This window comes from Typopeltis vanoorti, chromosome 9 (assembly GCF_054136105.1).
Source record: "Typopeltis vanoorti isolate ZY-2024b chromosome 9, IOZ_Tvanoo_1.0, whole genome shotgun sequence".
NCBI classification, from domain to species: domain Eukaryota; kingdom Metazoa; phylum Arthropoda; class Arachnida; order Uropygi; family Thelyphonidae; genus Typopeltis; species Typopeltis vanoorti.
Window position 1 is genome coordinate 95,336,131 of NC_143557.1, and position 17,576 is coordinate 95,353,706.

Here is a 17,576-nt window from a genome sequence, read left to right on the forward strand (position 1 = left end):
ATTTATGTTAAATCCTCCATCATTATAATATTATATATATATAATCTACTCTATACTATAAACTGATAAGCTGAAATTGGAAACGGATATGACGTCGGCTTAAAATGGATGTAGGCTGTAACATTTTTATGAAACATTTTTTGTAACGTTCTTGTCAAGTTATTTGAAACGTTTTGAAACTCAGGGGCTACCCTGAGTGTCGAATCATCGGAATTCAAGGAGAACCGGCCTACCAGTCCGGAACACGGGAGGGTTTGGACACCTTAGGCATCAGGGGGCAGAGCCCCCTAGTACATATATATATATATATATATAATGTTATCACTGTTTTCTCCACTACAATAACATGCTCCCATCCTCAACTCTACAGACTTGATGATTATTAAGTATCATGCTGTCTTTAACACCTAACACGAAACTAGGAATTCATTTGATCTAATAGTCTAAATCTTCCCTGATAAGTAATAATAATAATCCCCTCCTCCTTGTTTTTCCTATTTAATCTCTTTTCACAATATTATAATTACTGTTTTGCACTTTGATATCAAGAACCTCCTCATTAAGCCATGACTCAGAACTCCTCAAAATAGGCAGCTAAATTTATCCCGTTAATAATTCAAGCCAAATGAGCTTCTTCTTAAGCTTCATTCATTACATATAAAAATGTAATGTCATTCAAAGTATACTTTATTGACTTTTCCTCTCCTGTTAATGCAACACCTCTCTAATATTACTGGAAACCTCCCCTTCGTTCCCAAAGCCATAAAATTCCTTTAGTTCATTTCTAAACTCTTTAAAAGCATTACATATTTTATAGTATTATCTTATCATATTTTATAGTTCAGCTGAACAAATCCACCAGTATTTTGATGGATGCCATTACTAAGCATGGTTATTAAAAAGGTTAATTTCATTAATATAAATTAATAAAAGAGTTGATGAAAATGATGAATGAGGAGGAGGACATCAGTAATATGAAGACAGTCAAAGGATACTCTTACAGGGATTCAGTCATTAGAGGTGTGATAAATAACAAAGGACATAAAATGTGTTTTCCAGGTGGAACATTGAAACAAAATTGATCCTTTGCATAGAAATAAACCAAAGGCATCAGAATAGGTGGTAGCTGCAAGCTCAAATGACTGGTGGTGAAAAAAGGAATGTGGATAGGGATTTGAGGACGTTTTTATGAGGGGCAAAGGATAATGTTGTTGTTTGGGGCAGCATATAGCCCAGATATGATAATAGTGAATTGAGAAGAGAGCAGAGATGATAAATGGCAAGATAGCCGAGTTATACCAGGCAAAGTGTTCAGTTTTTGAATCTACGGTGTAAGTTTGAAGAGAGGTTGGAATGACTTAAGGTTGCTGGATTGCATTTGAATGGGGTATGGTGTTACACAATTAGAGAAACTGTTGTTTGCTGAGGAAGCACAAAATCAAGATGAATTAGTGTAGCCAATGATCAGAGTGAGATTATGAAGCAGGTTGTGGAAGGACAGGAAGAAGATGGATACAAGGTTAAAGATGTAATTATGGCAGGACATAGTGATGGAATTAATGAAAGTGGATATAAGATGGATATGAATAGCAATCAGGGAAAGCAGGAGTGATTAGACCAAAGAGAGAGAGGTGTAGTGTAGCAGCTAGAGTAGGGAGTAATGATGTTTTTAGAACAGCCTCAAAGAGTGGGATTGTTATGTTTGTATACTAATGTTAGGAGTGTTAGAAATGTGACAGAGCTGAGCTTATTGCATTGATTGAGTCAGTATGCCCAAAGATAATTAGTGTAAGTGGAACTTGGTTGTCTAAGATGATGTACTGTGAGAATAGAAATTGAAGGATATATACAATTTTCTGGAAGGATAGGAAGATGAAAAGAGGAGCGAAGTACTGAAATGATAACAAAGGAATTGTATCTGCAAGGAGTTAAAATTGAAAATGGTAGTACATATGAAGATTTTGATTCTTTGTGCTGTGAAGTTGAAATTGACAGAATAGTATATCTAATAGCCTCGTGAATAGGAGGAAGAGGGAGGATATGATTGAGACATATAAGCTGGTCAGGGGGTTGTTATCAGGTAGACATGGAAGAGATTTTTCATAGAATGGGAGAGGGGAGTAGAACAAGAGGCTATTGCTGGAAACTGTATAAGGAGGGTGTGAGAAAGGAATGAGAAGCAGGTTCTTTGCATGGAGGGTGGTTGTTGAGTGGAATGCATTGCCTGAGTGTGTTGTGGATGTGGACACATTGAATCAATTTAAGACGCGGTTGGATGAGCATTGTGTGCAATAGTGATTACCTCCCATGATGAATCTCTGACTCCATGGAAGTCAAATGTTGATGATGATAATAATAATATTTGGATTGAGTGATCTATTTATCAGGCCTAATCTGTAAAAAGTTTTTAATTTTATGCCTTTTTCTCCTGCATATGATATTTCACATCTGAAAGTATAACTGAAATATTTCATAACTGAAAGTATCTGGTTGGCCCAGTGGTTAGCGTATCTGTTCTCCAGCTAAAAAAGGCTGCAGATTCGAATCCTAATGTGGGCATGGTGTTTGTGATTGTCTGTGAAAATACTAGTGGTGGTGGTGGACAGTAGATGTTGATGTAGATTAGTGTTTCTCAAAGTGTGGTACCCGTACCCCCGGGAGTACATGAAAGGTCTTCGGGGGGGGGGGGGGGGGGGGGGGGGGGTATGTGGCAATTTTTGGCTCTCTATCATTAATGCATGGAATCATTATATTTCTCAACAAATAGTGCAATTAGAGACAACTGGGATAAAAATGGCACTAACTAATAAATCGCACCACCCCGTCATGAACGTGTTAAAACTAAGAAATATATAGTGAATGTGTTTCAGATAGTATGGAATTTGGTTGAAGAGAATTAGCATTTCAACTCAACTGTTGAAATGCTAATTTGTCATTGGTTTGCGTGATCTTTTGTTAATACTGCACCAATCATATGTACCTCTTCATAGCTGCTCTACGTATCTTGTAAATTACTGGTACTTTTTGCTTGAAATAATGGGAAAGAAGATGAATCTATTTGGGTAGATGACTTTGATGATGCACACAAGGAAACTGTTCTCGATGCCTAAAGTAATGATAGCGAGTAGGAGCTTCTTAGTAAGTCACACCATTTGATGAGTTATTATTATTAGACATCTCCAGGGAGTCCAAAGATCATCTAGGGAGGACACCTGCTCCACAACTCTACCTCCGCCACTCAATCTACCAACTGACCTCAACTACACCAATGCCATCTACCGCCGACCACCACCGCCACTAGTATTTCTAAAAACAATCACAAACATCTATGCCTATGGCAGGATTCAAACCCGCAGCCTTTTGGTTAGAGAGCGGATATGCTAACCGCTCAGCCAGCAGGCTGGCCAAAAATTTCCTCTAGTCGCCAACTAGATTCGAAAGCAAGTCTTCCTTCGTGCGATCAAGTGCCGTGGTGTGCAGACGCCACATTTGGGTGTTTGAGTTGTGGCATAAAGATGCTGACAGAGTATTGGAATGAGTAAGGCAGTATCTGACACAAGCAATCTATAACTACACACCAAGAGTTAAACAAATGAGTAGAGTAGGAGAGAAATGGATGAATAGTGAAATCAAGCAAGCAATGTTTAAAAAGAAGACATTATGTTTAAACAGTTGTGGCAATCAGATACATGAGGGTATATGGTGCAGACTAGGAAGGTGTCAAGCATGGTTAAGAAAGAAAAATAGTGCAGCATGAAAGAAGATTGGCTGATCAGACCAGGGATAATTCAAGGGAATTCTTCTGCTATATGGCAAGCAAGAGGAAGAACAATTTTGACAAGTTGACCCTAGCAGATAATTATGGTAGCAAAGTGATATTGCAAAAGATATAGTGGAATTATTTAATGAGCACTTCGTCAGTGTATATCATACTAGTGTAAATTGTACTGTGCAATGTGTAGAAAACAAACAAATATTAGATGAATTAGAAGCATATCAGGTGCTGATTGGATTAGATGTTATTAAGATTGTGGGAATGGATAACATATCACTGTGTATTTTAAGGAATGTTCACAGTTAGTGAGAAAGGTTCCTAAGGAGTGAAAAGAAAGCAAAATAGTACCACTCCACAAGCATGGTTCTAGGACAGAAGTTTCCAATTATAAACCAGTCTATATATATATATATATATCCAGTTTTAGTGATGGTATTGGAGAGGTTGGGTAGGAATAGAATATGGGATTGAATTCATGGACATAGGATTCCTTTGATGGTCAGCATGAGTAGGTCTTGTTTTAGTAATCTAATTGCATTTTAACATAAAGGAGATTCATATTCAGTAATATTCAGGGACTTTGCAAAAGCATTTGATAGTTTACCATGTGATTGGTTGGTGTACAAGCTGCAGAGGATGGAGTTTATAGTATATTGATTAGATGGATCAGATATTGGCTTTCTGAATGATAGCAGAAGGCTGTGTATGATATAGCAGTGTCTCAAAAAAAGGAGGGTAACCAGTAGTGTGTCTCAACATTCTCTTCTTGGACCCCTGCTGTATTTGTTGATGATATTTCGGGTGGATTGACTGGGCATCTTCAGTTGTTTGCTGATGATGCAAAGTTAGGAGGAATTATAAGAAGCATTGCTTATGTTAATTCCCTTCAGGAAGATTTAAATACACTTTTAGCTTGGACAAACAAGTGGTGCTGCATTTTGGATGCAGAGATATATGGCTGTATAACTATATTAATGGGACATTGCTGTAGGAAGTGGATGAGATTCGAGATCTAGAAGTAATAGTTTATAATACACTGAAGTTTAGAGAGCACATTCAAGTGTTGCACAGACCTGCACCTCTCGTTGCCACTATGATAAGGAATACACTGACATGTAGCGATAAGGAGATGATTGTGACACTGTATAACGCACTGGTCAGACCACACTTGGACCGCTGTGCTTATATTTGGTCACTTAGTTTTCACTGTGATGTGGAAATATTGGAGATGTTCCATAGACAAGTGACTAAAGCAATATCAGGACCCTGAATTGTTGGCTATAGAGAGAGAGAGAGAGGTTAATGAAATGTAAATTACAGAGTTTAGTGGATATGTGGAAAAGAAGTGAGATGATTTAATTGGATTAATACAGAGGGGTTATAAAAATAGTAGATGATGACAGGGGAGGAACCAGAAGCTACACCTGGAAGTTGTGTAACTGTGTGGCAGAGAAGGGTATAGGAGTAGATTTTTTTAATGGAGAATTATAAGTGAATGGAACACATTACCAGAATATGTTGTGAATGCAGAGTGTTAAGGACTTTAAGGTTCAGTGATAAATAATGTAGTCAGTTGTGTAAACTTCTCACGATGAATCTGCTGACTTCATGGAGGATGTGATGATAATAATAAATGAAATAAACTTTAACTTTTGACATAGCAGGTTATATGAGTGTCAAAAAATCATTCATTCCCACTAGTACAAAGCACTTTAGAATTTCTGAATTTTCCTTATATGTGGCTTTATTTAGATTGCTTACTCTATCTCCAAGCAAACAGTCAGGTGCATCTTAATATAAAATATTCTCTTCCTATCCCTTTACTTACTATTAATGCCAACACTTAAAGTGAAATCTATATCTCATACATAGTCAAGCAAAGCATTCTGCTTATCTCATTGGATTTATTCACCAAAAGTCAGCTATTTTCACCTGTTGTTTTGAATTCCAGAATGCTTATCCTGTACTAAATTACTTTCTATCAAAACTCTAAGTTCTCTAAGTAATTTAGCGATTGTATCTCCTAGTTTCAATTAATTCTTTTCATTTAAATAGTTTCCATGATTACTTAACTTAATATGCTACAAATTAATCTGAATTTAGTGAATTTCTCTCCTCTTAAGTTTGTACTCAGCTAACTTGGGTGGGGTGAAGAGGAGGTTGACTACTACAGTTAATCTTAATTGTTACTATTTGTAATATCTACTTTAATATAGCTATTTCTTATCACTTCTTACAAATAAATTTGATATCATCTTTGCTACTTTCTTTGTACTTCATATGGTGGAAAAACTCCAAATGTGACAGATATCACATGAAGTCAGACCTCCTGCACAAATTCCAATTTTTTAGAATTAACTTCCTCCATTTTTTCTTAGGTTTCTCTCATGCAATGAAAAATAAAACAAAATACAGACTCTATATAATAACTCTAATATAGAAATAAAACACTTGATCAAAGACTGGAGCCCACAAATGTGAGAGTTCTGAGAAAGATTAGATGGCATCAGTGGCAGTATCCTATTAAAAATGAGGTTATTAGGAAAGAACTTGACATTGTTAGCATTCAGGATTGTGTTAGCAAAACTAATCTTAGATGGTATGATCACTTAAACAGAATGGGAGAGTAAAGAAGTGTTCTTTGCCAGGTTGGCAGGAAAAAGACCCAGAGGAAGATCAAGATGCAGGTGGATTGATGTATTAAAAAGCGCATTAGTAAATAAAAATATAAGATCTGATAGTGTTGGAGTCTTGACAGATAACAGATTAATTTGGAGGAAAATGACTTTTTGGAAGTTAGCAATGGTTTAACTTTTTCATGTAGCACTATAATAATATCCTGTCAGGAATTTGATGATGGTGATGAACTCTAATATAAATATAATACTACTCTGTTAAAACTACTCGTATTCTAAACTTTACAAACCAGTCTTTTTTTTTTGTGCAATATTTCAGCATAGTTGAATGAAATAATAAAAAATTACAGAGTTCAGAATACTTGCTTTCAGGCATGTGCCGTTTTAAAATACTCTGAATCTGAGTATTTGAATTTTTAAATATTGTAAAATTTGAATCTCTTCTCATTTTCCAACCATAGCATCTTATTTTGAAAACTTTTAATCTCCTAATTTAAGTTTAGTACCTTATCATTTGATATCTTAGGTAGACTTATCAAAGTTTAGCTTAATCACATATCTTTGTGCTGGCCTGTTTGGCCAAGTGGTTAGCGTATCCATTCTCCAGTCTCCAGCCAAATGGCTGCAGGTTCGAATCCCGCTGTGGGCATGAATGTTTGTGATTGTGAAAGTACTAGTGGTGGTAGTCGACAGTAGATGGCGTTGGTGTTAGATGATGAAAGTTGGTGGAGTAGTGAGACGAGGAGAGTTGTAGAGTAGATGCCCTCCTTCGATGAGTCATTGGACTCCCTAGAGGTGTGATATAACAATAATAATAATCTTTTGGTCATTGTGATTTGTGTAATGATCATGAATACTGGTAAATTCATAAATAGTATTTTCTTATGTGTTTTATTATGTGGAAATGCTAAATACATAAATGTTTAAAACACTGCCTAAAAGTTGCACATATAATCTCTTGAATTTCAGAATAAGGAATTGTTATTGTCCTTGACCATATTGTTTAATCTATGTCTCAGCTCTGGGTTAGCCCCGAGGGGGTGGAAAGAGGAGAAAATAGTTCCATTGTATAAAGGAGGCTCCAAGACTACTGTTGCAAATTACCGACTGATCAGCATATCAGGAGCCGTTGTCAAAGTATTGAAGAAGTTGGTCAAGAGCAAAATACAGGAATGGCTGGATGGAAATGGGATAATGTATGGGGGACAGCATGGTTCTGTGAAGGGTAGATCATGCCTTGGTAACTTGCTCACGTTTTATAATACAGTGACGGCTGAATTGGATAAGGGTAATGGATTTACAGTGATACTGCTGGATTTTGCAAAGGCCTTTGACAGGATACAGCATGGATTTTTAATCAGTAAACTTCAGCACATGGAGATAGATAGGAGGGTGGTTGATGGAGAAATATCAGAGAGTAGTTTATTCAGGAGTAGAGTCTAAAAAAAGGCCTGTGACTAGTGGTGTGCTGCAGGGTTCTGTTCTTGGACCACTACTATTTAATTTGTTCGTTAATGATATAGGAAACGATCTGAGAGGAACTGTTCAGTTATTTGCCAATGATGCAAAGTTGGGTAGAGCAATAGTGAATACACATGATGTCAAAATTTTGCATTATGATTTGGATAGATTGGGAGACTGGGTCAAGGAGAATGGATATCAGTTTAATGTGGCAAATTGTAAGGTTATGCATTTTGGGGTGAAAAGATTATCAGCAGTATACCATTTTGGTGTGAACCATACTCCAGGAATTTGACGAAGCCAGAGACTTTAGCCACTTTTGCTATGTGACATAGCAAAAGTGGCTAAAGCAGTTCATCAGATCACTTGGTTACAGAAGAATACTTTAACAAGCAGGTTATTGTTCCTCTTTATCAAGCCTTGATAAGATCCCCATTTTGACTTCTCTGTGCAGATCTGGGTGCCAGGGTTTCTTAGTGATGGGGGAGAGGTAGAGAGGATCCAGAGGCGAGTTACCAAGATGGTAGCTGGTCTATGGAATGAACCTTACAAGAACAGGTTGAAGATTTCGGGTTACAGAAACTGGTTGATAGACAGAAAAGGGGTGATATGATTGAGACATTCAAATTACTGAGTGGTTTTTGCAAGATTAATTCAGAAGAAATTTTTCAGAACAGGCGTGGTGTTGGGAGAACTAGGTTTTTTAGTTGGAGAGTGATGAATGAGTGGAATAAGCTGCCAGAGTCTGTTGTGGGTGCCATGACTGTGAATGAGTTCATAGCAAAGTATGATAGATACTGCGCAAATGCTGAATAGTTCTTGACATGATTGTTTAGGGCCTCCCTCAATGAGTCTAAAGACTCATTGTAGTTACCCATAATAATAATAATATGTGGCAATAGCTCTAAAGAATTATTAAACTTGGCCAGTACTGGTTCAATTTTTGTTTTAAATATTAATAAGTTAATTTTTTAATTTTATATCTTTTTTTCCTTCATGTGATATTTCACATCCAAGATAACTGAAAGTATCTGGTTGGCCCAGTGATTAGCGTATCTGTTCTCCAGCCAAAAAAGGCTGTGGGTTCAAATCCTATTGTGGACGTGGATGTTTGTGATTATTTGTGAAAATACTAGTGGTGGTGGTAGAGGACAGTAGATGACGTTGGTGTAGATGATGATGATGGCAGGTGCGGTTCACTGTAGTTGGTGGACTGAGTGGTGTAGACAGAGAGGAAATTTTTCAGAACAGGTGTGGTGGTGGGAGAACTAGATTTTTTACTTGGAGAGTGATAGATGAGTGGAATAAGCTGCCAGAGTCTGTTTATTGACTCTGTTTGCTATGAACTCATTCACATGACTGTGAATGAGTTCATAGCAAAGTATGATAGATACTGTGCAAATGCTGAATAGTTCTTGACATGATGTTTAGGGCCTCCTTCGATGAGTCTAAGGACTCGTTGTAGTTACCCATAATAATAATATGTGGCAATAGCTCTAAAGAAATATTAAACTTGTTGAAAGTTTATTTTTCACTTGGTTAGAGTATAATAAATTTAATTTAATCCTTTATCCAAGTGTGAGCAAACAACAAAGTTTGCGCCTGAAAGTATCTTCAGGACTGGGGTAAGGTGGTACAACACCAGAGCAACTCGTTGCAAAGGTGGAGCAAGATACCAACACTCCTATCTCAGTATCTCCTATAATGCAAAACACATCTCCTTGCGGATATGTCTAATGTTGTGCATTAAGGGAAGGGCCACTACCCAGACTCGTTTCGACCTTTATTGAGGTCTCTTCAGTGGGAGCCAGGCCCAAGTGAAAGGTGGAGAAGACCTGCTAATGCTTCTACCTGGTATCTCCACTTGGGCCTGGCTCCCACTGAAGAGACCTCAATAAAGGTCGAAACGAGTCTGGGTAGTGGCCCTTCCCTTAATGCATAACATTAGACATATCTGCAAGGAGATGTGTTTTGCATTATAGGAGATACTGAGATAGGAGTGATGTTAGCTTGCTCCACCTTTGCAACGAGTTTCCTGGTGTTGTACCACCTTATCCCAGTCCTGAAGATACTTTCAGGTGCAAACTTTGTTTGCTCATACTTGGATAAAGGATTAAACTAAATTTATTATAAAATATTAAACTTGGCTAATACTGGTTTAATTTTTGTTTTAAATATTAATAAGTTAATTTTATTAATTAACTTATTAATATTATAATAGATGAGTCTAAGGACTTGTAGTTACCCAAATAATAATATGTGTATTAATAGTAATATGGCAATAGCTTTAAGAAATATTAAACTTGGCCAATACTGGTTTAATTTTTATTTTAAATATTAATAAGTTACAAGAATAAATTTTAAAAATGTATTTTTTTTTTATCTTTCAGGAAAATTTACACCAACTACAACAGAGCTTAAATCAGCAAGTATTTGAAAGTCAGCAGCATATTACCCCAGATTTAGAACAAACAGCACTTCATACTCAAACAACAAGTTTTGAACAAACTCAAAATAATTTTTTCACCCAAACATTTACACAGTTGTCAGGTGCTGGATTTACACAAAATCAGTTTACGTTACAAGTAAGTTAGTCATTTTGTCTAAGCATTATACATGAATCATATATTTACAGGGTGATCATAAAGTTGTGCAACCAAAAGTTTGAATTTGTACCAATTGTTTCCAAATTGTTAATGCCACCAGATGTCACCATCATATTATTACAAACTATTTCACTAATCGTTCTTACGAATGTGTTAGTGTTACCGAGGAATTTCACAAGAAATATCCAGGTACAGCAGTCCTTCAGAAGTCAATGATAACAAGATTAGTGCAGTGTTTTTGGGAAACTGGATCTGTTGCTGATAGGAATCACTCTGGATGGTCCTCCATTTTGAAATGGATAAAGAGTGCTGTAGTGGTCCCAAAAAAAAAGCCTTAGGAAACCTGCCGTGCAGTCATCAGTGTCATATGGCAGTGCTGAGAAAGCTGCAAGATCATTACACCTTCAACCGTATTGTGTGCACTCAATCCATGAACTGAAGGAGCCATATAAAGGCAAATGAATAATCTTCTGCAGATGGTTACACTAATTCATTGAAGAATGCGGTATAGAGATGTGTACTGATGTGGAATAGTCAAAACAATAGGATTTGGTCATGTGAAAATCCACTTGCTTTTCATGAAAAAGTTTAGCATTTGCAAAAAATTGGAGTTTGATGTGCGATATCATGCTGCCATATAGCAGGACCCATTTTCTTTGAAACAATGGTGAACAGTTCCGTCTACCAAGACATCATCACACAGGTCATGGTACTCCTTGATGTCAGTGAACGTCACTGTTTGTTCCAGCAAGATAGTGTTACGTCGAATAGCACTGTACATTTTTTTGCAAGAATTTTTCGGTGACTATCTCATCTTGAAAGAATTGTGGCTTCCAAGATCACTAAATTTTTTTCTTTTGGGGTATCTCAAAGGTGCTGTTTATCGGAATATTCTTAACACAGTTTCACACACATTTACAAAGGAAGTGGCCACTTTCAACATATGTTATAATGAGGTTCCTATTCTTCTTTTGTTATAAAGGTCCAATTATAATCTGTATTTGTGGCTGTTTCATTTTTCATATACTTGTAATTAACCTTGAAACAGATTTGTTATTTCTGGATTGCACAACTTTATGATCATCCTATATTACTATTATTATAATATATATAATATGCAATATACAATATTCAGTGCCTAATTTTAACAGAGATATGTAAGATTATAACAGAAAAAAATTTAGTGAAAGTGTAGAAGATATCATAAATTATACTACCATAACTCATTGGTGTGTGATTATGATTTTCATGTTCTTTCTATTATGCCACTGTCACAATTGTGATATAGCACAAGTGAAGAATGATCCCCACCAGTGCAGATTTGTTAATAATGTGGTATACAAATATTCATTTTTTCCCATCCAATTATCAGAAAATGAAAAAAATAAAATTTCCAAAGAATTACTTCCAAAAAAGTACAGTCCTAAACTCAATGCATCGTTTGTAGTGTACATTTCTGAAAATAGTTGCCTGTTTTTTAGAAATACTGGCAAGACTGTAAATAATGCAGCTTATAGCTGGTAACATTACTTTCATTTAGAGGTTATTGATGACCGAGATAGGAAATTTACTAGTGTTTAAGTGCACGAATCATTTTGAGCACCATAAAGAAAAAAAAAAAATTAAAATTTTTTTTTTTTTTACAAAAACCACGCTGTAAGTTCAATTTCAGTGTTTTTGTTCATTTATAAGTAAATTAAAAGTTTCATCTTTCTAGTTTTGATTTTGTGAGGGTACATAAAAAAATTGCACACCAAAGGCAGGTGAAAGAAGTGACTAAACTGTGTTGATAAATAATCACTGCTGTCTTATCATATTGAACGTGCTACAAAGTAACTGGTGAAAGTTTGAGTACTGTCTGGATATCTGTCAGGCCTCGAGCAGTCAATGTGTGGCCTTTACTGATATAGAAACTCTAGTCAGTAAAGAAAAACCCTATGATTCTACCACTGTTAGTTTACAAAATATATTTTGTGATTGATAGTAATTATGCTTGACATGCTGCTTGCTATCTGTGTTGTCTAGCCCTGTAGCAGCCCCCCCCCCCTTCATAAAAGAGAAAAAACAGCCCAAGAACACATGCAGTGACAGATATAACAGACTATGGAGAGAGAAAATTAACCATCCTGTCACTACCAGAATTACATTTATCAGATAGCTAAATTTTTTGACAGAATATCTACATGCACACACACAGAGTGAGTAACCAATTTATAAGGTTTAGTTCCTTCCCCATTTTTTCTTATATGAAATCTACCACTGTGTCAAAGTACTATTGTCCTAGCAGCTCTTGCAAACACATGGAATGGAATACCCTGATTTTGTGCCTGTCTACACAAATGGTTCAAAATCAGAGGATCTAGTTGGATCTTACTGAAATGTCATAGCAACTTCACTACTGAGCTGCATATGATAGACTAAATAAGACTGCAACTCTGCCAAAGGTGCATTATATATACCGATTCATGAAGTTCTTTACATGCAGTAAGATGTCTCTAGCTGCAGAAACATCCAAGCTCTGTCATATCTGACATGTCCTCTTTCAGGCTTTGTTTAATTCCAGTCACTATTTTAGTCACATTCATAATCTGTCTGTCCTATATACTCAGGCAGATTTTATCAGATTCATTTAGACTTGCACTTCTGTTGGATTCCCAGCTACAATGGGATTAAGGGAAATGAGACTGTAGATACTGCAGCCAGGTCAGCTCATCTGAAGCTTTCACCATTTGTCTGTTCCCCCTACACCGATTCCTGGCAATCATCAGGCAGAAACTTTTATCCCAGTGGCAGTCATAATGGAGGAAAAGAGAGACCAATAACAAGCTGCAGTAAATCAAGCTTGAAATCAAATTGTAGCAGTCTAGTCTATGCAGGGATCATAATGAAGAAGTTGTTCTTGCTTGGCTCCACGTAGTCATCTTACACATTCTCCCTGTTGAGGGAGTGATGACATGCCTATGTGTATGTGTGAGTTGTGTGGTACTGGACTAACTATCATTTATCTATTAATCATTTGGCTTTGTTTAATTCCAGCCACTATTTCAGTCACATTCATAATCTGTCTGTCCTAATATACTCAGGCAGATTTTATCACATTCATCAAGTGTTATTTTCATTTAAAAATTTTTACAAATCATTAATATTTATCACCTTCTATAAATTATGTACATATTGTATATATTAGTGTTATTAGTTTAACTTGGTGTATATAAGCTTTTAACACCGCTTTTTTTTTTTTAAATATTTAACACTTGTTTTTATACACCTTTTTACATTCGTTTATTTTATATTTATTATCTTGTATACTGCTGAGACACGTATTGGTGCAGTATGACCTTAACCCTCCTTGCATCACTAAACCCCAAACCAAAGTCTACCCATGGTACAAATATAATATAGATTTATTCATAACCTTTCATGGGTGGGAACAATATTAAATAATAAAATAAAATAAAAACACTGTTTGATTATATGCTTATTAACTAAGACAAGGAGCCTCTATAGCTTAATTGATATATAGATGAAGCCCTTTGTTTAGAAAAATTTAGGTTTGAATCCTCTGTAAGATTTTCAACTGAAGGTGAATTATCTAGTCTCGTACGGAGGCAGCAGTGTTTTATTTTCATCTGGAAAATTGGGTCTTTCATCTTGTATACGAGCAAATTGGCCCCTGAGCACACACACACATCTACAGACATAAATACTTAATGTAGGGCGAGAAAGGCAATGAAAGCTGCTTTGTTCTAATTATCATTCCCTAATAAAGTAGCATTGGAACCAACCAACCAATCAAGCATTAGGTTGAGGAGAGAAGAAAAAAAAAGTAAGACAGCTAGTAAATGTGCCTCCTTCACATCACTGGACATTCAGGTGGCACATCATTATAAATATGTATAGTACCATGCATATTGTTAATAAAGATCTGCTAAAATAAGTGAATCTTTGATCTAACAAACATCTTTGAAATTTATTACAAATAAATTTTGGGAAGATTATTGCTAAAGTGCCATTTTTCTCATTAATTAATGTTTCAGTTTACAGGCCAGCTTAAATTATCTCTTTAATTATCCAAATAATTTATAAAAGAAAGAAAACATTTTATATAATGTGATATTAATTTGATATTTTAATAATTTTTGACGGAAATAATTTTTTAACAATTTTGAAGGAAAAGAAGAAGAAAACATACAAAAAGTTCCTGGCAAATAACTCAGTTTGTGCTCTTCAAGAATACAGAGACAACTGTAAGAAAGCTAAATACTGTGTAAAACTAGTTAAACAAAAGTCATGGGAAGACTTTGGTAAGAACATACAAAATAAATATCAAGAAGGTGGCAAGATATTTTGAAAGTTAATTGAAGATGCTCAGAAATGGAAGAAAGAGTGATGTAAAAGGAATTAGAGATGATAAAGGGTAACATGAAAACTGGAGAAAAAGATATCCTTGAAGTATGGAGTAATTACTTCGAAAAATTCGTAAATGAAACAATCAGTGACAGCACAGTGGTAAAAAACACTGACCACGGATGCAGTCAGGAATACATATCCATACTCGAAGTAGAAAAAGCCTGAAATGTGGAGAGGCAGCTGGAGTACGTGATATTTGACCAGAAATGCTCAAGTATGGAGGTATAAAGAAGGCCTGGACAGAGGGACAAATTCCAGATGATTGGAGTAGAGCTATCATAGTACCCATATATAAAAAGGAAAATAAAACTGAATGTGACAATTACAGAGGTATTTCCTAATTGAATGTTCCTGGTAAGATATATTTGCAAGATACTTAAGAAGGATTGTGGAAGAGAAGCCTGGTGAATAACAAGCTGGATTCAGACCAAATAGAGGCTGTTATGATCAGATTTTCTCTTAATGACAAATAGTTGAGAAATCATGGAAACATAACAAATATCTATATTTAAGTTTCTGTAAAAGACATATGACAAGGTGCCATGAGAGAAGCTATTCAAAACGCTACAGTAATATGGTGTCAGTGGGGCATTATATCAAACAATACTTAGTATTTATTTGAGTTGTAAGCCTGCAGTTAGAATTGAAGGAAGTACAGGAAGATGGTTTAATGTTAATAAAATATCATATCATATCATATTAATATCATATTAAAAACGAGGATATTAGGAAAGAACTTGACATTGTTAGCATCCAGGAAAGATTAGCAGAGCTAATCGCGGGTGGTATGGTCACTTAAACAGAATGGGTGAGGAAAGATTAGCAAAACGAGTGTTCTCTGCTAGATTGGCAGGAAAAAGACCCAGAAGAAGACCAAGATATAACTGGATTGATACAGGAAAAAGTGTCTTAGAAGATAGAAATATAAGATCTGATGATGATGTCGACAGGTAACAGATTGATTTGGAGGAAAATTGTAGATAGGAAGTTGGTAAAGATGTAAATTTTTAATGTAGTACTATCATATCCTGTACATCCCTTGAGGGTACATGTCAGGAATTTGATGATGATGATGATGATGATGATAATTTTTGACTTTTATGGGACTCAGACCACAACAAATTACTCTTTTTTTTTCTAATATCGACTGCAAAGAAAACTTTGAGTATAGCCAAATGTCATAACCAACAGCTGCTATTTAAGCAATTGAAGATTATAAGAATCATGCAGTCTAAAAATAGATTACAAACAATCAAAAATCTGTTTCTGTGGTCTGCAAGGAAGTGTATAGGCATGTACAGTGTATAACTTATGAAGAATGGGAGATATACTAGCATGTTACCTTATCGAGTTCCGCTCCTCTCGGCTTAAAAGAAGCAGCATAGAATGCAGCGCATATCAGGAGCACTGACACTGGATGATAAAATTGGAAAAATGTTGCCTCATCAGGGGAAAAAAAAAATTCCAGTTCTTGGTTTGCATTGTCACCTGGCATGATCATGTCCATCATGCCAGGTGACATTGCTGTAGCTTATGATAGCATAAAAAGTGTTTTCTTAAAACAGATTAATAGCTGGTCTGTTTTAACTGTTTCTCTGGATGTCAGTCTAAGTTCAGGGTTGTTAGGATCAGATTTTCACATTAAGACAAATAGTTGAGAAATCATGGGAATATAATCTATATTTATGTTTAGTAGATCTGAAAAAAAGACATATGACTAGGTTCCAAGAAAGAAAAAAAAAGCTATTCAAAACACTAATGCTATATGGTCTCAGTAGAATACTGTACCAAGTGATATGCAGTCTCTGTATTCAAATTGTAATTCAAGAGTTAGGATGAAGGAGGTACAGGAGCTGGTTTAGTGGAAAAGCATGTGTGAGACAAGGGTGCACACTAACTCTGCTGTTATTCATCATCTATGTGGATGAAAATTGGAGATGTTAATCTTAGCTCTTTACTTTTTGCAGATGATGTCATATCCTAAGCAAATCCAGAACAAGTTTGCAAGATTGCTTATCTAAACTGAATAACTGCTGTAACAATATGGTATGAAAATCAGCAGTAAAAAGGCCAAAACTGTGAAAATAGGCAGGAAAACTTCGACTGCATTCTCAGTGGACAACCTATAGAACAAGCAAAATATTTTAGCCATTTAGTCACAATTTTTAATGAAGGTGGCAAATTAAATATGCAAGTAGACAACAGAATATGCAAAGCTGGTATCGTTGGGAGCCAGTTGAATAAATAAAATTGGAAGAGAGAAATTAGCCCAACTAAACTAGGGGTATACAAGACAGCGTTCACACCAATTTTAGCTTATGGATCTAAGAGAGGGGTTAGAAATAAAACAGTTGATGTCTGAGGCCATAGATATGAAACTTCTGAGAAAAATTAAGGGAGTGAATATGATTGACAGAATCCTATTAAAAATGAAGTTTTGTTTTTAGGAAGTATCTTGTAATTGTTAGCATTTAGGAATGCCTGAGCAAAGCTAATGTCAGGTGATATGGTTGATCATTTAAACAGAATGTGACGACTCCAACATTATCAGATCTTATATTTCTATCGTCTAAGGCACTTTGTACCATATCGATCCACCTATTTCTTGGTCTTCCTCTGGGTCGTTTTCCTGCCAATCTGGCAGAGAACACTTGTTTTGCTAATCTTTCCTTTCCCATTCTATTTAAG

General features: G+C 35.7%; 1 protein-coding gene across 1 annotated transcript in view; it reads left to right on the forward strand.

The window, feature by feature from the left end:
• Nucleotides 1–17,576, forward strand: part of LOC150103270 (zinc finger protein 236-like) — a 236,553-nt gene that overhangs the window by 152,556 nt on the left and 66,421 nt on the right. The window contains exon 8 of the mRNA XM_090398431.1: nucleotides 10,263–10,457. Coding sequence (XP_090254557.1) covers nucleotides 10,263–10,457 — 195 coding nt within the window. The remainder of the gene's footprint in view (nucleotides 1–10,262; nucleotides 10,458–17,576) is intronic.